The sequence below is a fragment of the Epinephelus moara genome, chromosome 1, assembly GCF_006386435.1.
Source record: "Epinephelus moara isolate mb chromosome 1, YSFRI_EMoa_1.0, whole genome shotgun sequence".
NCBI lineage: Eukaryota > Metazoa > Chordata > Actinopteri > Perciformes > Serranidae > Epinephelus > Epinephelus moara.
The window spans coordinates 29,108,529-29,133,124 of record NC_065506.1 but is presented as its reverse complement, the minus strand read 5'-3'; the positions used below and the strand labels follow the sequence as shown (position 1 = coordinate 29,133,124).

Here is a 24,596-nt window from a genome sequence, read left to right as displayed (position 1 = left end):
GTGTGAGTTGCTAAGTGTTGGAGATATCAGCCGTAGAGACGTCTGTCCTCTCTTGAATGTAATGGAACTAGGTGGCACTCGGCTTGTGAAAAAAAAAAAACCTGAAACACCAAACAGCAACGTCTCTTTCCAGAAATCATTACCAGAGGCCTGTACTATGAAATGCTACGCCGTTTCAGCTTACCCAGGATATCTTTTTGTTCTCTGGTTTGACTAACTCTAACACTGGTTGTCTGGATATCTGGTACCACAAAGCTGGTTAAGTTAAGTTAAGTTCAGTCACTCTGGGTTTTCCTATCCAGCCATGAGCACGTTCATGTGATAGAGGAGTGACACCATGAGTGACACCATATGGCTACTCCATATGATATGAGATGAAAAAGTACTGAAAATCTTAATGGTGTGTGATCCATCCATCCATCCATTTCCATAACCGCTTATCCTCTTGAGGGTCACGGAGGGGCTGGAGCCTATCCCAGCTGACACTGGGCGAGAGGTGGGGTACACCATGGACAGGTCACCAGACTATCACAGGGCTGACACATAGAGACAGACAACCATTCATGCTCACATTCACACCTACAGGCAATTTAGAGTCACCAATTAACCTGCATGTCTTTGGACTGTGGGAGGAAGCTGGAGGAACCCTCTTGCTGTGAGGCGACAGTGCTAACTATCACATCACCTTGCCGCCTGTGATGTGAACAATATTCTGTAATCTTATAACGGAAATGTAGAAATATTGAAAATGTTATCCAAAATGTAAACATCGGCCGAGTCTTAAATTACGTGTAGGTATCACTAGACTATAAGTGACATTAGTATAGAGTATTTTTTGCTGTTTAGGTGACAATGAATATGTCACATAAAACACTTTAAAGTAATGCCAGACTGTTAATGCTACCAAATGAACAAGTAGAAAAGTAGACTAGTTAATGACTGACGAGGACTATCTGACCGAAATGTTGCACTGATACTAAGTGGAGCTGATTAACAGTGTGTTGATTATTTCACTGATAAAATATTATCTTTTTTTTTTTTTTTTTTTTTTTTTTTTTTTTTTTACAGTTCTCACAACACAGATGTCTAATGTTATTTTGAGCTGCAGTGATGGAATCAGAGTGTAAAATATCAACACTATCACTGGGGACTAAAATAAACTCCGCATGTGTTAAGATCCTGCTAAATTTGTGAATTTAGTGTGTAAACGATCTCTCTGTTTGTTCAAAGCTCTGTTTTAAAACCTGTGGAAATGGAGCCCTGAAATGATGAAATGACCCAATATTACTGACCTTTAACACTATATAGGCCACTCTTTTTTCTCTCTCTCATTTTTACCTGAGACTCCGGACTTTTGCCCATGGTTATTTTTATCTTCAGTGATCTGACTGATCAGAGGTTGGGGTGTTAACAGGCTGTGATATGATACTCTTAAGTTAACTTGCTCCAGAGCAGGTAAGCTGTTAGGCATAAGTTGCCACAGTGATTTATCCCAGTAAAAAGAGAACCAGCTTCATAGCACTGAAAACCCAGAGTTAACCCTGTAGTTACCTCGCTAACTCCAAATCCTGCTTCGTAGTACAGGCCTCTGGTTGTTCAGGATAATCACAGACCTTGTTGTGAGCAGTTTCATGTAGGAACTATTTTCTTTCAACCAAACTACACCCTCCAACTGTATCCCCATGCAGAGGGAAGGAAATAAAGCAATGAAATCCAATGTTTTGACAGTAATAATCACTGATATTAACATTAAACCAGCTGTTTAAATAAAACAGTGAAATAGTTGGTACACAAAATGGCAAGACATGCATGCAGTAAAGTGTTACTAAAGTGTCAGATTAACAAAACCTGTGTTGTATTTTTAACTCACTCCATAGCACACAGGTCTGGTTGAGATGCACTGCAGTGTAAAGTAAAGACTGAACATTTGTTAAGATGAAATAGTGTCCTCACAACAGTCTACCACCTTTCTCCCACTCTCTCTTTGTACGTGAAATGAATGTGTGCTGCGTGTGTTTCTGTCACTGCCCGTTTGTATTTTTTGTGTGTATGTGTGTGTGTCCGTCCCTGTGCCTATTTGTCTACACACCTGTGTGGTCTGGTGATGTCTTGTTTGTCTGTGTGTCCAGTGAGGGGAAGATGGTTGTTCTGTCTCTAGCAATCGGGCTGGCTGAACAGGATGACTTTGCCAACCTCCCAGATCTACAGGAAGCTCCGGCAAGCAAAGAGAACGAAACCACACCAGAAAAGAGGTAATGAGAGAAAGAGAGAGAAGAGTGATGATAAGACCTGATTAGTCTGGCCAGTAGCTGAGGTGGCTGTTTGTCATAGCGGAGAGGTACATAATGATGTAATGACATGCAATTTAAAGTGTTGCAAGACTATTCATCTCTTTTGTGTTGATGTAGTGGTCTTCACTGTAGGGTGACCTGAAAGATGAAAAAGTTTCAGTCTGAAATGGTGAAGTAAGTTTAATTTTACTCTTCTCAAAAACAGAAAAAATCTTAGCTGCTTAAAATGCTGCTTATTCTTATGACTTCACTTCTATTGACAGTTCTTCAAAATTGAGGTCCTGTCTACATGCATACAGATATTTTTTAAAACAGATATTTTACAACAGATAATTCTGTTCACACGGCCTTCGTTTTACAAAATATCTCCGTCCACACTAGAATCGAAAACAACTCCAGGGGCTCGCTGGTGTTAGCCATCCTCAGCAGTCTCCCTTCGTCACAAAGGTCAAAAAGTGAACAGGCTAACGTTGCCTTTTACAGAACACCGACTAGAGATCTTATTACCACTGATTCCCATTTGATTAGGGATGAAGGAGCTCACTTAAAGATACAATTGATGCTCGGGACATGCAAAAGATTTCCATCCAATCCTCACCGACAACAATCCCACTCTGGAAAGTGTCCCACCATCTGCTCGTTCGCCCATCTGGTCCTGTTTGCGGCACACTATAAAGCATGGACGCTGAGGAGGAGCAAAACACTAGGTGCAGCAGAAAGCTTTGTTCGTAAGTAGAAAAGTAAAGTTGTCATTGGACCATGCAGCGTTAAGAAAACATTAACAAACTGATAGTCAGTTTCCAAATGCTTTATTTTACTCGTCCCCACAGATTCACAGTAATTGGAGTTTTGAAAAATCTGCACCTTAGAAGGTGTTTTGAAAAATCTGTTCTAGTGACCTAAAACTTTGTTCGATTTCAGATTTCACAATTTTATTCTCAGAAACAAAACAAAAATACAAGTGCACTTCATAAGAAATAATGGAGATGTGAGATGGAACACCTTGATAAGCTATTGAAAGCTTGAGAATAGGGGCCGGGACATGAAGCAAATTGTATTTTAAAATGTGTTTAGAAACACATTTTAAAATTTAGGGAAAAAAATTGCACATAATATACAGTAACATTTGTAACCTACTCATCATAAGTGCTATATTGCAGGCAGCTTGACTTGCTTGAGTTTCTTGAAGACACTTTACCTCTCATCCAAGAGGCTTCTTCAGTTCTGACTGACTGGTGTGGAGTTGCAGGCTTTAGGCCCTGTTTAGACGACAACGGTTTCTCTAAAAACAGAAAAGTCTGTCCTTTGCGTTTTAAAAAACTTCTGCGTTTATATGACGACGTTATTGAAACGATCCCCGTTCACACGGAGCCGCAAAATCTACTGGAAACGCTGCAGTATTCATGCCAGGCCAATGGGTGGCAGTGTAAATTTGCAAAGCAACACCACGGCATGAGGCCATGCACCTGCGCTGAAGCGCCTTCCTCTACAACGCGGTGATTACAAACCAAAACAAAGAAGACACAATTGCGAAAGCATGCACAAATAACTTTGTCTGGATGGACAACGAGGTGGAGTCGCTACAGTAACAGATCTACACTTCACTTCAGATCAACAGGGTGAGCAGCACAAACAGAGCTCGGCTTTGTTGTTGTGACGGTCAACTTTCTCGCGCATGCCTAATGACTGGAACCGTAATGCGCATGTGCGAAAAGTCTCCGTTTTCAGAGGAACTGCATATTGCAAGTTTACATGACAACGGAGACGCTGCCGTTTCCAAAAAATTGCACTCTGGAACCCGTTTTCAAAACGTTGCATTTTCAGGCACCCAAAACGCTGCTGTCGTGTAAACGATCGGCCAAAACGCAACTGAAGCTTGCCGTTTTCAGTTGAAATCGCTGTCGTATAAACGGGACCTCAAACTCTGTGTGGGTGTGAACCCTTACAGAATCGCTGAGTTCACGTGTGACCTCAACAAGGTTTCCTAAGCAGAGGAGAGTCACATGTGACCTCAACGATGACCAACCGGCCATCATGTGTGTCATTAGGGTTGGATGGGTCCAGGTGTGAATGGGTGTTAAGTCGTTTGGGGAGGGATCGCAAGACTGCATTGTAGGTGGGTGATAAGTGGTGTCGTAGGCCACCTCCTCTGTTTAGCAGTGATCTGTTAGAACTGAAGAAGCCTCTTGGATGAGAAGTGAAAGGTCTTCAAGAAACTTAAGTCTAGTTGCCTACAATATTAAGATTACCATGACCTGGATGGCAGAGAATTTCTACCCTGGTGAAGAATTTCCCAGCCATTAGGGTATTCATGCTTTAACATATTTTTGTAGTAATTGCCGCTTGAGACTCTTTTTGAAAATAGACACAGATAATGACTTTTTTACAGTGTTATCAATACCATTCCATACCAGTGGACCTCTGCAAACCACACTAAAGCTCATACATTTAACTTTACATGTTTTACCCTCTATAAGATGCTTGCATGTGGACAAGAGTTATCAAAAATATCTGTTTATGTGTAGACAGGGCCTTTGAAAATGTATCCTTTGAAACAGTGGCACCTTTACCTCTGGTTTGCCTAAGCTCAATACTTTTTGGCAGTTTGGAAGATACTGTCCCTTTCCACTGATACTTTACAATCATCAGGAGAGAAGTTAAAGTGTAATAAAATATTTTACTCACATCTAATATCAACATGGCTTGATACCAGGCTTGTAGCCAGGATTTTAGTAATACTGATGTCCTGAGTGTCCCCATGGCAACCTACCCCGTCTAACTATCCTCCTTTTTTATTTATTTAACTGTTAGATGTATCAAAGCCTTCTTTGCACTGCCAGAAATATAATTCTGGTGGAAATATCATCATGTGTAATCTACTGTTGATGTAATTATATGTTAAGTCCTCCTCAGGCCATTAAAACCCCCACATTCCCAGAAACAATACAAAGGACACGACCTTGGTGTTCTCAATGGTAGCTGTGGTCGTGTTTGAAACTGTTACCATGAACTATAATGTTATTGTGTGACTGAGCTATAGACTCTGGATTAGTCCTTTTTCCTTACGTTTGCTTCCTTTTGATTTTTGGTTCACAACATTTTCTTCCCGACTTCACATTTTCCGTCCTCTTGTTCCCGTTTTTCTCATGTCCTCTGTGTTCTCCATCCAGACCTTTTGTAAATCTGCTTGTCTGCAGCTCTTCGCTGTTTGATCTGCGAGTCGGTGGCACAGGAGAAGGGCACCCTCATTATTTAGTAGTAAGGCTCCTCACATGAAACACTCGTCTAAAAATATGCTAACCTCTCATCTACCAGTGATCTCAGAGCAGCTGTCAGAGACTAACACAATCTCTCAGCTGGTGAACAAAGGACTAGACCGGCTACCCTCTTATCACATCAGAGTGTTTGAGGGATAAAGTGCTTAACCCACTGTTTTGACACCAGCTGAGCAAAAACCTGGGTGTAGTCCCACATAACGCTGTATAGATTTTTAGGAGTTTTCTCCAATCCTCTCTGCAGTGCATCCAAGTGTGCCGCTCTAACTAGGTCATCTGTGAATCTTTGGTTGATGAAAAATAGCTTTCTGTCTCAGAAGAAAAGAACATTTGTCTTGTGTTTGATATTACTGCAACAATTATGACCTTTTTATGCTTTTGAAATTTAATTTAAAATCTCTAGGAGTCAGTCGGGGGATGAGACCAGTTTACCTCTTGTCCCCCCCCATCATCCTCTCTCCCTCTCCCCGTCTGGAGGTCTGTCAAGCACCTTACTCTAATCACAGCCAGCCAGCGAGCCTCTACCCCGAGGGGTCGCGTGGGCCAAGTCGTCTAGTGTCCTTCCACAACTAATAACAGCTCTCCATCATCATCTCTGTCCGTCTCTCTCATCTCTGTGTCTCTGTAGTTACCCTGTAAGCTCCCTGCACCCGTCTGCTGGCCCGCTCCCGGCCGTTTTCATGGAGCCTAGCAGACTGAGAACGATGGAACAGGATGATCCGGCCAAGAATATATGTGACGAGACAAGATGCTGTCAGACAGTGAAAGAGAGACAGAAAGAGTGCGACACCTTTGCTCTCAGCTTTCGAGAGAAATATGCTACAAGATAAAAATAGGCACTCCCATAGAGGTTTGAGATTGCGTTGGTTTATTAATGAAATCAAATACAGCTGGCAGCACAAATATCTACAAACACCAAATCTGATAATAGAGAAATGAAAGGATAAAAGCTGTGTGCGCTTTGTATTACGTCAAAACTAAATATGGACAGTAAACAAGCAGACCAAGTGGAACCCTTGCTTTCAAATATTTACAGATTTAGATTTAAAGCAGCATCAACTGAATTTTTCTTTTTGTTTTTTTTTGTTTTTTTGGGCTCTTGGAGACAGCGGAACAAGCTGTAAATGCAACATGGACGTTGTTATGGTGAACGTGCTGGCAAACAGTTCACCACCAGCCACAACATTAGCATTCATTTGGAGTCATATATAGCCCCGTTTCCACCAAGCATTACGGTATGGTTCAGTTTGATACGCATTTTTTCCATCCATTTCCACTGTGAAAAGTTGTGGATGGTACCAATGGAACCGTTCCGTACCGTCCCGATTTTTGGTCCCCCCTCTGTTGGGGTAACTAGCACACAGATCTGGTACTGAAAGGTGGAGCTGTGAACACTGCAGTCTGTTGATTGGTCAATATACGACGGTCCCTCTGCTCAGGGCTGAGCTGTGGCTGGTTTTGAGGCTCATGTAACCACTGTTCATACCATGGGGAGTTTTCCATACATTAGTAAACTATAACTATAAAATGAAATTATATTTGCTGTCTCTCGCAGCAGCTGTAGACTGATAAATAGTAGCTTAATTCACTCAGCTGACTGCCAGCAACCTTTAAGGTGGAACTTTAACTTGTAATGTTGCTCAGTGCATGAGCTGACAACATGAATCCATCAACACACCTTCAATTTCAATATGACAACTTTAACGGTTACTTTAGTTTTATTTTCTCTCTTGGATGCCATAAACTTTTAGTAATGAGTGAATCTTGTGTTCAAAAGTATGAATTAATATGGACAGGATAATGTGAACTGCATATATTCTAATCCTCAACTGGAGAAAAAAAAACAGGCTGCGTTTGTCTGAGAAGGACTAAATGCACAAACCCGCTATTTTTAAATATCCCATGGAGAGAGACTGTATGGATGATAAACGAGGTGCAGATGTCCATCTGTGTCACTGGTGAAGAGGAAATACATCAACGGCTGGACGGAGCAGTGAGTGACAACAACCCCGCCCATATTCAAGAGTACTGTTTGCAGTGGAAATGCTAGGGTCTAGGTACCATGTCTGAAGGGTTACTTCTGGTTCCAAAGTGTTTGGTGGAAACAGGACTTTTGTGTCCACCTAACAAATTTAAGTAAAAATTTGCTCTCCTATGCAGCTTTGCTTATGTCTTCATAAACTCCTGAGAAAAATATTTGGGTATTTAGCTACTAAATGCTCCACCATGTTCACTAGCTAGTTGTCTGTCTGCCGTTTGGTGTTGGCAGATAGTGTGCAGTTGGTTTATCAGAGCTTTTTTGCCGAAAGCAGCTGCCTGCTGCTGCTGCTGTTAACAAGATTGATGAAAGCGGTGAGACTGAGCCAAAACAATAAATTTGTGGGACTGTAACACTAAAACTTAAAGCTTAACGAGGCTGAAAAGGAAACTGCAGTGGTAGTGATAATGCAGGTAATGACTATGAGCGATCTCTTTTACATTACACACAGTCTTTTGATCCATTGTGATTTGAAAAAATATTGATCAGTGCAGCTTTAAAGAAACAGTTTGCCCCCAAATTATGGCATTCAGCTTGTGGTGCTCAACAGCAGTGTCTCTTTCTAGAAATCATGACCTGGTTCCTCGAGAAAATCCACAGACCTATGTTATACGCAGTTTCATGTAGGAACTATTTTCTTTCTACCAAACTCCACCCATCAACAATATCACTGCACAGTAGGAGGCGTGCATCTACTGCTAGCACCTCTGTGCCAGCTAACGTTACAGCTCAGCTGAGGAGGACGCCATTAATGTGTGCATCTTGTCACGAGCAAGAGCCTCTCGTCCTTGAGTAAATGCATGCTTCCCTCTGTGCGGTGATATGGTTTGTGGGTGTAGGTTGGTAGAAAGGAAAAAAAAGTTCTCACATGAAACTGCTCACAACAAGGTCTGTGGATTATCTTGAGTAACGGAGTCATGATTTCTGGAAAGAGACATTGGTGTTGAGTTTTTGAAATGCATTTTGTGGCTCTTTGAGCACCACAAGCTCAGTGTCATGTAGTTCCATTATACTGGAAAGACAGCAGATATCTCTGCACCCGATATCCCCTGTTTAGATTGATGAACAACACAACAGGTTAGACTAAAAGTATGTATTTTTGATTTTAGGTTGAACCGTCCCTTTAATGTGTTTTAGAATTCACTTAGTGGTCTCTAATCTTCATCACATTCGCCAGGGAACTTGTAGTCAAGGATCATAATTATCTCATAAAACAGTGTGGTAGTTCTCATTCAAAGGAAAATATGCTTACATAAGTGAGGAGATGTATGACTTGTCTATCAGTATTGCGGGTTTGTAAATCAGCGGTGATATACAAGCAGATACTGTAGCAGTGTGCACTCAGATGCTGAGAACTACTCATCAAAGCTCGCAACACAACACTGAGATATGATCTATTTTTACCGCCTGCTGTCACTCATTTAAAACCTAACACTAAATACTTGCAGAGGAGCCTGTTTTAGTCAAATGCAGCTGAACTCGTATCCAGAGAGGTGAAGGTGATGTGACAGTTAAATCATCCTCAAACAAATTTACAGTGTTCATTATCACCAGCGTGTTGTGTTGTGTGAGATGTTTAATGTTAACCTGTGATTTGGGATGCAGAAATAGCCGAAGCTGTTGCCTACAAAAGCTGTCTTGTACTTATTAGATCTCGAAGATAAAATCCCACCAATGCAGCTGTGATTACAGTTAATTATATTATTGTCAAAGGACACATTTTGTTTTTCGCTGATCTGTTATCTACAGACAAAGCCAGTGTTCTCTGGCTCTGCGTTAGGGGTCATGTAATCTCTTATGTGGAGCTTCTTGTTATGTAAGTCAGTGTGGGTCACTGTGGTAGACCGGCCAAAGCCCTGGGGTGGACTGGACATAATCACCCACCTGCAGATAACTATGATGGAAGCTCCGAAGCTGTTTGTGTTATTATCATCTCAGAAAGCTGCTGTTGCATGGCAGAGCTGCATCTTAATGAGCTCAGAGATTCACCACACACAGAGACGCAACAGGGAAATAAATATGAATAAACCCAAAAGAGCTTACTGGCCCCGGACAACTTCCACGCTGAACGTTGAGTTTTTGAAAGCTGTAAAATGTGCTACAGTTTCTGAAATGGAGCACATCAAAGTCTGCTTCCATTCAGTACACACCGAGAATACACTGTGCCCACACAGACTGTTAATGATGGGGCATTCACATATCAGATTGTGGAGCACTCAGAGTTCGGTCTAGAATATGTCCTCTATCACTTTTTTGTATCCACAGTTGATGATCATGTCCCTCTAATTCACCAATACTGAGCTATTTGTCACATTTTCATCACTGCTGAATATCCTGGTGTGGTGTAAAAAGCGCTTTCAGTGCGGTTGACCATTCATAACTTTTAAATGAGAAACCTGCACCATGTTACCACAAAAAATATATACATGCTTGAGAAGCTTGAAGCTCTGCTGGGGAAGAAAGAGACAAACCTAACAGACGTCATCTTTGGAAAAATGTCACAAGGAATAAGAGAGGAATGAGTTTCCAAAGTCTAAACAGACAAAATGAAAAGCTTTGCACGCCTTATTTCAAACAGTGCATTTGTATGGAGAACACGTTATGAGTAAAAATTTTACTGTTTCTTCTTTGTAAAACCAGATTAAATTGATTCATCTGTTTGAAGACTCATCCTGAACTCAGGGGCGTTTACAAAAGTTCATCCAATCAAATGAGACTTTTTAGCGACGAGGTAGTGGTACCACGCATATAAAACAGCACTTCACCGTTTGAGGATTGTAGTCGCTAACAGAGAAATATGGAGAGAGATGGGAAGAGATGTGTGTTTGGATATCAGTGGGCAAAACCTTTGTTTTCATTTCCAAAACAATGTGGTGGACATTTAAGTCATTCATCTCTCCCTTGTCCTCCTACTGATCTAACAGCGAGGGAGGTGTGTGGGAGCATTTAGCAGCTTAAGAGTCAACCCATCATAATTTTGCACAAAGGGAAAGAACGCCGCCAAATCTCAATCATCTTGGGCGGTGTGAAGCCCAGGATTGAGGGAACTTGTGTTGGTGGAACATTTGCACATGGGGGTGTGAGCCTTGGCATTAATTGGGCTAAATCCCCACAAAAAAGCCACGTAAAACATTAAGACATTTTAGCGAGTAGGTTGCTAGCTCAGAGGTTGCAGTGGTTGTTTAACGCACAAGGCTAAATTGAAGTGTGGAGATTGGTCCGGCTACGTGAGACTAGTTTTACGTAGTTATGAGGATTTTGAGAAATATCTGAAATAAGCAGCAGTTGACCTTTCGCTAAGCCCCGCCCCTTTGTGATGGTCCAACAAGCTGTCATAGTAAGCATGGAGCTCACACTGTAACCAACTGTTACAGTATTATCGTATTTTTGGAAAAATGAAACAGTGATTCCAGAGTGAAGCAGACAGAGGGGTCTACAGTCTGTGTTTGAAGGATATATCCAGGATGTCAAACTGACTCAGCAGCAACAACAGGTTAAAAAGACAAAGATAGTTAGAAGCTAAAGCCGAACTATAGGCTACAGATCACAGTGTAAAAGTGAACCACCACATCACTGCTGATCGACACACAAGACAATGAATATAAAGGGAAACTTTGCTGATATTGAACCAGCTGTGTGGCATCACAGTGTGTGCAGATGAATGGTGTTTGGCTTCACCCCCATGCCGCTGCCAGCACCCGGACCTCTGTTGCTGGACGGACAGGAATCTCCTGGGGAAGTCAAACAATGTTCATTTAGCTCGAAATCCACAAAACCAGCCTGAAAATGAAGGAAATCTGAAACAATTGCATTAGAGTCAGTGGAGCACAGCTGTGTTGTTGTCGGACCCTGGTCTGAGCCAGCCTGATGCTACGTTATGATTGGCCAGTCTGCGTCCAGGGCGTGACTTTGCAAAGTGTCAATTGAGGCTTATAACCAAAGTCTACATCTTGTGAGGCAGACCACATTCACCTTAACAAATTTACCAATTGATAATACATCAGTGTTGTGTTAACAGCTTGTTAAACTGCCACCTAGCGGCCAAAAAATTCAATGGCTACACCTTTAACAAAATTAAAGACCCAAAGGCTGAATGGAAACATTTTAGTAAATTGTCATTTGTGGATGAGAATGAACACGTAAAGACCAACATGTGCTGTTATTCAAACTCTGGGCGTATACCTTGTTGGTCGTGGCTTTAGAATCAGAGTTCTCATCTTGCACACGCTGAGTTGCACAACTGCAGACTGTACAGCATTAATCAAGCGGGAAGTTGTTGCCACTCTTTATCAGCTGGCATATCCGACTCTTTCAGTTGTATGTCTGAGCCAGCAATCACAGTGAGTCAAGCCTCCTAATGACTCTCCAGGCCGGCCACTGCTCCCCGTGGCAGCTTCTGGTGCAGGCAGTGGCCTGGGAGGAGAGATGATTGGAAGGAAAAAGCGATGTAGGTCAGCACAAACGAGGCATCTTTTTAAAAAACCTGTCAGATCTAAGTCTGGAGCTCATTCACCATTTCCCTGGTTGCTGCTTGTGGCCACGAGCAGGGAGCTGATTTAAGAGAGCCCATGAAGGGGAAGTGAGGGGGACGTCACAGCAAAGGTGACAATGAGTAGTCGAAGAGAAAAAACAAAAGCTTCGTGAAGTCATCTGACACATTTTATTGACTTTTATCTCTATTTTTGAGGAGGATGTGGCGTCACTACGGGTTCTTTATGCACAGAGCGTGATTTACAAAAACAGCAACTCCCCAGTGGATAAATCTCAAGAACAAGGCAGCAGAAGTCCATTCAAAGAGCATCAAGCCCGTCGAACACTGTAGATGGCTCCATTAGTTGTATTAGGCTGCGTGTTGAGGGGGGCGGTGGCCGGGTGATTTGTCCCTGTTGGTAGGGAGCGCTGAGTGGGCTGACACTGGAGCCAGGGCCTCATCCATCATGGGACGTAGGACCTATATTGTGTTTCATGGTCTCCTCGGGCTAGTGTATGATCAGCAAGACCCAGATGCAGTAATGTTTATGGAGACACACTTCCTATCCAGGCCCTGCTGGTAACCCTCATTCCTCATGTTCTCACCCGTCCATCCACTCTCCCTCCCTCGCCCTCTGCTTCCCATTCCTCTCCCCATCACCTCATCAATTTCCTCTCTACCCTCTGCAGCCCTCATTTTGTTTCTCAATAAGACTATGTCTCCTCATCTCTCCTTCAGTCCCTCTCCACCTCTGCCTTCCCTCTCAGACTCACCTCCACGCTTTATTTAACTGCATCTATTAAACCTTTTTTTCTTATTTTGCGCTGTTGTTATGCCAGTTTGTCTGCCTCCCTCTCTATCTCTTCACTCACCTAATCCTCCCTTTCCTGAGGGTGTTGACTGGCGTTGTGATGGGATGATGTCACAGTAACGCTCCACTGTCAGCACTGATGACTGTCAGCTCAGCCAGACTCTGATAAATCTGCTGGACTATTTTCATGCATTGGTTTACAGTATATTTGCTCACACGTTCATGAGCTTCCTGTAACACCCCTCTATCACCTTTAGATGTCTGTGCTAGTAGCAAGTGTTAAGACTTTAGTCCGGGCTCCAAATGTTTTATACTCACCCAGCCTCAGCTCTTTTTCTCGCTCGTTTAATTCGCCTAAATGATAAAAGCCAATATTATTTCATATTGTTTTCCCACATGAACCAGCTATGAAAATAAATGCAATAAATCTTTGTCACTTTATAACTTATCTCATATCCTAAGGCACGTTATCTTAATTATTTTTGCATGACTTGTAGAGAATAATAACTGAAACTGATAGAGGATAAAATACCAACAAAAATAGCTTTTTCAAATGAGCTCTCTGATCCACTTTCTATTAGAGGTGTAGTTCTCTCTGTGATCAGTATTTAGTCACCTAGTACACAGTGGACCCATTTTTTATTATTAAATTCATACGCACAGAGAATAAATAGTGAAAAGTCTTCTCATTCGACCCCTTTTCTTAGATATTGCATTTCTGTACTACTAATTTATTTGGCAATTAGATTTTGACAAAAAACATTATGATATTATCTTCAATGGCGACGTTTATTTCCTGTGGAGGAGGTGTTACATTTTTATATGGCACCTTAGTCACACAGAGGAAGTCAGGGTGGATAATGGGTGCTCAAAGCACAGGACTTTGATACTGGAGACCTTTGATTTAGGTTTAGATCAAACTAATACGACTTCATATAGATGTCTAAATTTGTCTGTTACACAAAGCTGTCAGGTCTTGACTTTATTAAAGGTCCAGTGTGTAAAACGTAGGGGAATTTAGTGGCTTTTAGCGGTTAGGATTGCAGATTGCAACCAGCTGAAACTTCTCCAGGTAGAATGCCCTCAGTGATCAATGTTCAAGAGATATTTACTTGAAGCTGAATTGTCCACAGAGGTCTCTTACTCTCCAAAACAAATGGACCAGGTGATTAAAACAAGTAAAACCACTAAATAAAAGAGTTTCCTGTTCAAAAATTGGTGTTTTTCCAACTACAGTAGCCGACACAAAAATACCAATAGCCTTAAATAAAGCCACAGTTTGGTGTGTCCGTTCTGGGCCACTGTAGAAACATAGAGGTGCAACATGAGGCCCGATTCCATCAAACACTTTCGGTATGGTACCTTTGGAAACAAAAGTAACCCTTCAGACATGGTACCTAGATCCTAGGTCAGTTTAGTGTGTCCACCGCAAACAGTACTCTTAAATGTGGGTGGGGTTGTTGTCTCTCCCTGTATTTCCTCATAGATGGAACGTCTGCACCTCATTTATTGACGGCAGAACGGGGTTGCACGCCGACATTTACAGAACAAAATTAAACAGGCTGCAGTGAAAGCCTCTCCTTATGGGATATTTAAAAATAGTGGGTTTGTGCATTTAGCCATTCTCAGGCAAGCGTAGCCGGTCGCAGCCCACAGAAACTATGTTCTGTGATGCTTTTTTTCTCCAAGTGCGGATTAGAATGTTTGCAGTTCACATAATCCAGTCAAAATTAATATTCATATTTTAAAACATTTGAAGATCTACTCATTGCTTAAAGTCTGTGTTACCCAAGAGAGACAAAAAACAACATCTAAAGTAATCATCAAAGTTGTCATATTGAAATTTAAAGTGTGCTGATTCACTCATCAACTTAACAACATTAAGTGACATTACAAGTAAATTTTCCACCTTAAGAGTTGCCAGCAGTTGGTAGCCTGAGTGTCAGACTGAAGCTCCCAGAACCTTCAGTCTGACATTGCTTCCACTGAAGGCGATTTACAAGGGGGGGGGAATTTGATTTTTCCCTAACCAATCAGTAGAGATCAACGACTCACCCAGAATCTGACGTCATTAGTATCCATGCCTCGGGGGTGCCGAAAACAAGCGAGCATTGCCCGTTTAAAATGTCTCCGTCGTCGTGCACGCCCAGCTGCATCGCCGTTAAATCCAGTTTAGCAGCTTCCTTAATTTGGTCCTCCATTAACGCGAGTAGTGGCGAAATACCTCGATAGCATCGTTAATGTGGTCTGTAGGATCTGTAGCGGTCGCCATTGTTGCTATCCTCACCAGTTACCCACCGGCGTACAGCTTGACATCAGCGTGGCGCTGATTGGCTAATCGCTAGACCCGCCCCCACCCCCGGCGTTCATTGGTCCGTCCATCGTTTGGACGAGATAAATTGCAAATTCCTTGCAGTATGCCAGACCAGAGATGCAAGCCTACTCAGTTGAGTGGGCGGGGTCTATGGTCTGGAACCAGGCTAAGCAGTTGGCCCAGTGAATTAAGTTTTTTTCCCTCAGACTACAGCTGCTGCAAGAGTAGTATGAACAGTGGTTACAAAACCAGCCACAACTCAGCCCTGAGCAGAGTGACCATCCGCTACTGAGCAATCAACAGACTGCAGTGTTCACAGCTCCACCTTTTAGTACCAGATCTGTGTACCCCAACAGAGGGGGGACCAAATATGGGGACGGTACAAAATGGTTCCATTGATACCATCCACAACTTTTCACAGTGGAAACGGAAAAAATGCATACCGAACTGAACTGAACCATACCATACCATACTGCTCAGTGGAAACAGCGTTATGAGGACTCGCTCCCTGTGTAGATATTTACTGCTCATAGCAGAAACACGATTCTTATTTTCAGGTGATTATACACTAACGAAAACATACCTTTTATATTCCATTTCTGCCAACATAGTCCCCTAAATCAACACTGTACATTTAAGTAGGACTGATTTGCCATGGATTGGTGGTAAATTAAGACTTTTTCCAAACTTAAAAACATCGCTGACTAAGCAACCCATTTCACACCGCTTGGCTCTGCTCACTCCAGCGAAAAAAATGTTTGCTTTCTGAAAGTATTCAATAGTTACATGAACATTTTACTATGAAAATCCACTGAAGAACTGAATCTTCCATTATCATAAAATCTGCAGAGCTGTGGCAGAGCGGAGACGCTGTGGCTTCCTAATGTGGCAGGGCTCATTACTTCTGCTAACTTGTCAGTCAGAGTCAGGACAGTTTCTCTAGGCAAACGACTGACGGTGTCCTCATTGGTGTGTGTTTCCAAGCCTCCAAAACTCTCTCCCCTCTCGTTACTTCCTCCACCATATTGTTAACAAACCACAAATTATGAGTCATGTTTTCCTCTTTTTTAACATTTTTTGCCACTGGTCAGCAAATGATCATTACCATGGAAACATGGCTCTCGGGTCAGAGTTAGCCTCGGGATTGGGTGGCTGAACTTTGTAGGCTTAAAATGGGTCTTTATTTTTGTGAAACTGTGCAACCTGCATCAGACTAATCTAATCTGTCCCCTGCATTTTTATCCGAGTTCTATATGTGGTTTGTGCCAGGCAACAAAAGCACATTAGTTCGAGTTAGGAAAAGATTGTGTTTTCAGATAAATGTTAATAAAGCAAACACATTCTGTCTCATGTTTCAAGTTACCATTGATTTTCCGTATCAAACCAAGACCATGATCTTTCCCTAAACTTACCCAAATGTTGTGAGCACCTCAACATAACCATGAGGAGTTTTATCATCCTTCAGCTACTACAAGTCCATGTTGTAGGAAAACAATTTAAATGCATTGTCAACAAGATTGATTTTCAACTTGCTGTCATTATGTTGATAAAAACCAATAATAACATAATTCCTGTTGTAAAATTTCACAGTGCAAACAGTAAAGATGTTATCCATCATATAACTAAAAAAACTCATTCCTTTAAAAGGGACCTAATATGCTTTTCCTTTATTTTCTGTCGTATACATAATGTTACAACGTCAGATGTTCATATAAAACATGACCAAAGTTTCAAACCGGGAGGTAAACATATGTAAAAGCAATATCTGAAAGCAAAAACCTCAGGCTTCAGACCGTTCTGAATACTACTTTTGAGACAAGGGGATGTCAGCTCATGAGGGATTTCTTTATACGGTCATTTGCTCCACAGTGCTGTTAACATACCGTAGCCTACAATGCTACATGTAGCTACACGCTAACATCAGGGTAGCATGTATTTTTGGGTGGCGATAATTAACGATAGTTAATTTCCCCCAAATTTTGCATCGTATTCATTCCCAGTTGTGTTTATAAGTTTTTATTGGTGGGTTTTAACCAGAGCAAGTGCTGCAACACACAGTCATGCCACAGCTACAAGTAAAATGGTCAATGGCCTGCACTTGTATAGCGCTTTTCTGGTCTTCCAACCACTCAAAGGGCTTTTACACCACATGTCACATTCACCTCTTCACACACACAGTCACACACTGGTGGCCAAGGCTACTGTACAAGGTGCCACCTGCTACCCAGTCACCATTCACTCCTGCTCACACACCGATGGAACAGCCATCAGGAGCAACCTGGAGTTCAGCATCTTGCCCAAGGATACTTGGACATGCAGGCTGGAGGAGCCAGGGATCGAACTTCTGATCTTCCGATTAGTGGACGACCCGCTCTTTCACAATCGTTGCTACATGTAGATACATATTAACAGTGAGAAAAAGTGTAATTTTGGTTTGTGTTGTTGTTAAATACTCCCCAGTTTCGGATATATTACTGCTGGAACATGTTTGGTTGTGTTTAGAAGCTTTTATTTGTACATTTTCTAACAGTAGAAAGTGCCATATTCCCCATGTAAGTCATTCTCTAGCTGCAATGATGGTGCAGAGATGCTGAAATACAGGAGACCCGGAAATGCTGACCAATCAGAGCAGACTGGGCTTTTTCAGGAGGGGACTTAGGGCCCATCCCAATACCCCACCTTAGCCCTACCCCTAGATTTGCGCGTTCCCGCGAGGGGTAGGGGTGTCCCGATTCCTTTTTGCATGAAGGGGTAGGGGGCATAACGAGGGGTAGTGGGTATGAAACTAGCCCTTTGGCACGAGGGATTTCAGATGCTGACTTGCCAGTGAGGGGTAGATGTTGCCATGGCTACCACCGAGCAAGAGACGGGGAAAAAAGTTTTTAATGCTATTCACAATGTCTAGATTGGAGTTGACAGATAGCTAGCCAGCTAGCTAACGTTACTGTCGTCTGGTTGCTTGCTAGCTAGCTAGCTATCTGGCGTCTGTCATCTGTCCTGTTCTGCATAATTGTCGGATTTTTCACATTACGATAACACGCCACCTAGTATAACTATGCTGCCTCATAACGTAGGCTTGTTAGCTAGCTAGCAGAAGTCCCCTGTCGTACATATCTTATTACTCTAATGGTACATTAGTAGCAAGCATAATAGTAGCTAACGTTACCATTACATTGTAGATGCCGGTTGGCAATGCAGATGGCTCGCAGCTTCCTGTTTAAAATAGTTACGTATGCGTGAACGTAACCGACGCGGTGACGTCGTGAGTGGTGTCCCAGTTCCTAGGGAAAGATTTCAACCCCTACCCCTCGTTGCTTCATTTCGAGGGCCAAGGAGTAGTAGGCAAGGGCTAAGGGGTAGTGGACAAGGGGGGTATTGGGATTGGGCCTTAAAGAGACAGGTGCTAAAATGGAGCATCTCAGACAGAGGTTGAATACAGATGTACCAGCACAGACTGTATGAGGAAAATACAGTGTTTGTCTTTTTTATCATTAAAGCATGTAAACATGTGCTAGTAGAAACCCAAAATACAAGTATGAACCTGAAAACGAGCAAAATAGGTCCTCTTTAAAATGTTGTCGTACCACCACTTAAGTAGAACTATTTAGATGAGTTAAAGTGAGACGTAAGTACACATAAGCACATTTATGTAGCGAAGTGCTTCGAATGCATAATTGAAGACAGATTCTGCTGAATGTTCCACTGCTCAGCATCTGATAGAGTTTTTATTCCAATCAGTTCTCACCCCGCAAACTGGTTATATTTAGAAAATAAAAACTCCACGCCTGCTTCATTAAATGTGCACACAGATACTTAAGTGCCATCTCTAAGCAAGCAGATGGCAGCTAGATGTGCATGAACAACACACACCCTGTTAGTTTGCTTGTGTCCCGGCTATGAGGAGGCATGCAGCGGGACAATATGGTCGCAAAGATTTGATCATGACGTGTGCATGAATGCACCGATTAAAATTTTGTTGTCCAGTGTATGCTGGCTGCACATTGTCTCTTTCTCGTGCTCCTTGCTGTGAGACCTCTGCTTCAGTTTTCTTTTTTTTCTTATCCATTTGCTTCTCCTGTAATTGCTAACATGATATGCCTTTATCACCGCTGGGTGAATGAAGCATGTTCTTTTCATTTATTCAGCCTTTCTTAATCGATGTTGACCAGACTTTCCAGCAGACAATACACATGTGATAAAGGAGGAGATAAGATGTCTCTGCACTGTCCCCTGGGATGTAATGACCTGCTTTGTCCAATTACACAGATGATGGCTTACAACTCAGTCCCAGATTGAGGCCATGGGGTCAAAAGTCAGGGTTTTGAGTTTCGATGCGTCAGATCGAAGTGGTCGTTCTCTAGGGACGTTGCCCTCGACCTCCGGGAGGATTGACTGTATCTGTGCTCATTTGTTTTGTTTTATAGACTTGCTGGTAGTTCATTTGCATTTCCCATCAAAAAAGTGAAGTGCGGAGTGAGACCGGAGCCTGTTTCAGTCTGATGATCCAGACTGTTTTATTAGCAGGACAAGAAGGTAACTCCATAATTGCTCATTTCTGTCACTGTCTGTTGTTTTGAGTATCATGGCTGGAGGTTGTTCTGCACTTTTTTTTTGGCATTTATGAATCAGCCATTTTCAGCATGAGCTCACACAGCAGTGTTTGCTGTGGTGTTTTTCGCAGGGTCACAGGGGTTGGAGGAGTGTAGGTATAAGGGAAGAGTGTGTTCCAGGAGTGTGTTTCAAAGGCTCTCTAAATGTTTGGTCCCTTTGCCCTGTGGGCTTTTTGCTATTTTCAATATGTGCCCCTCTCTCTGGAACTTCCTTGGATTTTTTGCTGCCCTCTTTTGAAGGCTCCTGTTACCATGGTTACTGCAACCCCGTGTAAAATACATGATGGTAGTGAGTACAACCTTAAGTGGGAGCACACATTTCAGTAGTCATGGTTACAACAACCTCTAAAGAATGAATTATGTAACTGGTGTTTTAGACGAGATAGTCACCAGCAGGCAGAACGGGGCAACTCACAGCCACAGATATCTCTCCTCGCTTTTGGGCAAATTCCAAAGTTCACCACCGTGGCATGATACATGTGCACTCACTTTCACCTCCTAACAGTTGCAAAAATGTTGAATTTCTGTCTAGTTTTTTTAGTGAATCAAAAAAGTAACTGCAGTGAGAATAATTCACTCAGTGTCACACAGGAGTATTTGTGCCACATGTCTCATAATTTTCTTTATATCTTTGGACAGAAAGCTAATTTGAGGCTGTTATCATGTCTGGTGGAGATATTATGCAGCACCAGTGCCGTGCTGCAGCCCGTGTGTGTGTGCGTGCAGGTGTGTGTGTGTATTTGACACTGAGTAAATATGTATATTTACACGCATGGATGAACCCACCTCACTACCACACCCAATTGCTCCATGTCCCGCAGGCCGTTGCCGTGTCAACAGTCACGATTCAATCATACTCTGTGCAGCTGCAGGTCCTTTTTTTGCCTTTCATGCCACCATATGTTAATCTGTGGTGACTATGATAAGCAAACACCATAACTGTACTTGTCTAATTTAAAGGAATCCTTCACCCAAAAAAATAATCATTTGTATTTAAAATTTTTGCCTTGTGTTACCTTGAATTTATGAAGAAAATTCTGTTTTTATGCCTACAAACTAGCAATAGCATTATGTTTTTGGGTTGTCCATCCCAATCACGATATGTCAAGAACGCTTTGAAGGAAAATTAAATTTGGCACAAACGTCCACTTGGACTTATCAATGAACTGATTAGATTTTGGTGGTCAAAGATCACAGTCAGTGTGACCTCACAAAACATCTTTTTAGCCATAACTCAAGAAATCATATGCTAATTATGAAGAAAATTTAACACAAATGTCTAATAGGATAAGATATAGACATTTTATATCCAATAGGGCAAAGGTCAGCGTCACTGTTTCGTCATTAATTCTAGTTCTTGCATGTCCCCATGGTGAATGGAGAATCTACAAAATTGGGGCAGTGGTCAGCACTGTCGCCTCACAGCAAGAGGGTTCCTGGTACGAACCCAGGGTGGGGTTTTCGAACCTGGAGTTAGGGCCCTTCTTTTTTTTTTTTTAAGATATTTCTAAGGGCATTTTTGCCTTTAATTGATAGGAGAGTGACGTGTGAAAGGGGGAGAGAGAGAGGGAGAGACATGCAGCAAAGGGCCACAGGCTGGAGTCGAACCCGGGCCGCTGCGGCAACAGCCTTGTACATGGGGTGCCTGCTCTACCACTAAGCCACCGACGCCCCGGACTGGGGGCCCTTCTTCACGGAGTTCACATGTTCTCCCCATGACAGTAGCCCCCTTTACACGGCCAGATTTTCCGCAAATGTGGGGCCGTTTTGTCGGCGAGCTGCGAGCGTTTAGACACACAGAGCTGGATTGGCGAGTTGCCCAAGGTGCCCAATTTTCCGCCTCATAGGGTAGTCATATTGGCGGAACCCTTTCAGTTTAAACAGACCGTGGGAAGAGCTGTTGATGACGCCGCACGTGCGACCCACTGGGAAGAGCTGTTGATGACGCCGCACGTGCGACCCACTGGCGGTGGATAAACAGGAAACAGCTGATACCAGGAATGAGCAGCTAGTAGCAAGAGGGAAACACAAAGCTGACAGACACTGTAAAGATGAGCAACTGGGGAGACAAGGAATTGCGCACCCTCCTTGTCCTCGCAAACGAAGAGGCCATTAACCATCAGATGATGGGGACGGTGAATGACGGCCCAATTTATGAGAGAATCGCTGAAGGACTGACTGGCCGCGGCTTCCCTCGAGTACATCACTGTTTACGTCACACGCTGAGCTAAACGTTTTGTTGCTTGCTCACGCCCCCCATTGCCCCGAAAACGGCACATTCTGTATAAACAAAAGTAGGCACTCCCCAATTTTGTTTTTATACTGCCAATGCTGAAAGAAGACTGATTGGGCTTTCCTGCAAAGGGCTAGTGTGGGATTTCCCCAGGCTTTCCAGCTGCCTCCCACAGTCCAAAGACATTGACATTAGGTTAATTGGTAACTCTAAACTGGCCGTAGGTGTGAATGGGAGCGTAAATGGTTGTCAGGCGACTTGTCCATGTTGTGATATACCAGTAATTTTTATTTTGTTAATTTTTTTAAATTTTATATACTTTATTAATCCCTGAGGGGAAATTCAATTTTTTCACTCTGTTGTCAATTACACACACAGGTCCGAACACACACATGCACAAACTGGACCTATACATGCACTAAGTGGAGAGATGTCAGAGTGGGCTGTCCATGACAGGCATTCTGAGCGGTTGGAGGGTTCGGTGCCTTGCTCAGGGGCACCTCAGCAGTGCCCAGGAGGTGAACTCGCACCTCTCCAGCCACCAGTCCACACTCCATATTTTTGGTCCGGACGAGGACTTGAACAGGCAACCCTCCGGTTCCCAACCCAAGTCCGTATGGACTGAGCTACTGCCGCCCCAAGATGAAAAACACAAAATGAAAAGGGCATTGCAAACAAACATCATGCAAACAACAAGAAAACAATTGTGCTTTTATGCCTGTTAGAAGATCCACACTGCAGGAGGACAGAAAATCAGAGGAAAATATTCAATTAAATCAAGATACATAGTGCTGTCCTTTTGACAAGGCAGAGCACCCAACTAAAATTTAATTCAGGAGAAGTGCACCTGTTTGCTCTTAGGGCCTCTTGAAATGTAGCACATCGCTTTTACACAAATAAACAGGACATATTCTCACATTACTACAAATAATTTGGTTTAATTTTGCTGCTTCATATTTGTGGTTTCACCCTCTGACAGTTAAATGTCTGAGCTGACACTGACGAGTCAGTGAAATGTACTTTTGTTGTAAAGAGACAGGAGCTGTGTAATTAATGATACTGTGTTTTTAGCTGTTAAATTAGGTCATCAACCTGAAGTGAGGGTATTACTTCACTTTGATTTGCTTCCCGTTACTCTTAGAAAACCTCTTCTCTCTAGCTTTCATTCTCTAACTTTATGACAGGTGTCGTCTCCACCTGGTTAACTGCCAGTTTGGATGTATAATCTTCTCTCTAACAGTTTTTGATCACTTAACTCTTGTCCTGTGTCAGCCTGCCCACTAAGCACCTAATTGTGTGTCTCAGGTAAGATAGAAAGGACAGATTTACAATATCTGCTCTGCTCTTTTATTGTCTTACACACTTTTTTTAGTGGTGCAGTCTTTGACTTTACGCTGCATCAAACCTCTGTAAATATTAGAAAACAGTCAGACTTCCTGGTTGGCTCAGTGCTCCCTTATACAGGGTATACAGAGCAGTAAATATGTTTACAGTTAGGAAAAAAATTGCATGATATATGCAGGCCCGCATTAAATACAACAGTTTTATATGCACTTCGTTAAAGTATTGCATGTGCTCTGCATGGCGGAGATGATTTATAGCCAAATATCCACAGTAGCACAGCAGAATGAAATGGAGAAAAATTCCCGGCTGTGTTTCAGTTGATTGTTGAAGATTCATGTGGTCTCTGTCCTGTGTGTTGGGAGTTGAAAAGGGAGGGTTCAATTGGCTGTCATTGAGCCAACCCCTCCTAGAATTACTGTAAGCATTTATAGACCCTTTTTGTAGAGACACAGCTGACAGGCTGATATTATGTGCTCATAGTCAAAGTGGGGAATGCCTTGAAAGGCTCGTCCATGTAGCTGAGCTACAACTGAACTGTTGAGAGGAGAGAAGGGGACATTTTTATTAAAATCTTAAAGGATAGGTTTGGTATTTTTCAACCTGGGCCATACTTTCCCATGTGTTTGTGTCTAAGTGACTAATGGGAACAACAGGTTTTGAAATTGGTGTAGAATTCAGCGAACAGCAGCAAAATACTCTGCAATGGTCATGTTCACACCATTTATGCCCAATAAAAGGGCTTGTTTTTGCCCCTGACATGCTCAGATTATTATTCTGTATGTCCGACAATTTATGGAAAGGATCCCTACAATTATAGCCCTTTTTGTTAAATAATAAGATCCTTTTTGCTTAACCAGAAACAGCCCCAAAATCACCATTGCCAAACCCACCAGACTCCATTTGAAGAAGCAGCCAGTTTATCAATGCTTAACACACTTCAACAACATGAAAGTCACAAAAACTTTGGTGAAATAAAACCTTAATTTACCCAGTTACATATGAAAATATTTTGGCTCTGTACATGCTAAAGTGACTCAGGCTGTCTTTGGTTGAACAAAAAGGATCTTAATCTTGGACAAAAAGGTTTGTCTCTGCTGGCTGCAGCACTCTCACTCAATACTGGACCAATTTTAAAAATTGCTATTTCCAATAGTCACTTTGACACAAAAACACTGGGTAAATAGGCTTCAGGTTAAAAAGTACTGAAGG

General features: G+C 42.4%; 1 protein-coding gene across 1 annotated transcript in view; it reads left to right on the top strand.

The window, feature by feature from the left end:
- The window catches only part of syt7b (synaptotagmin VIIb), a 156,076-nt gene that overhangs the window by 112,840 nt on the left and 18,640 nt on the right, over window positions 1-24,596 (top strand). The window contains exon 6 of the mRNA XM_050043165.1: window positions 2,130-2,252. Within this exon, the coding sequence (XP_049899122.1) occupies window positions 2,130-2,252 (123 nt within the window). The remainder of the gene's footprint in view (window positions 1-2,129; window positions 2,253-24,596) is intronic.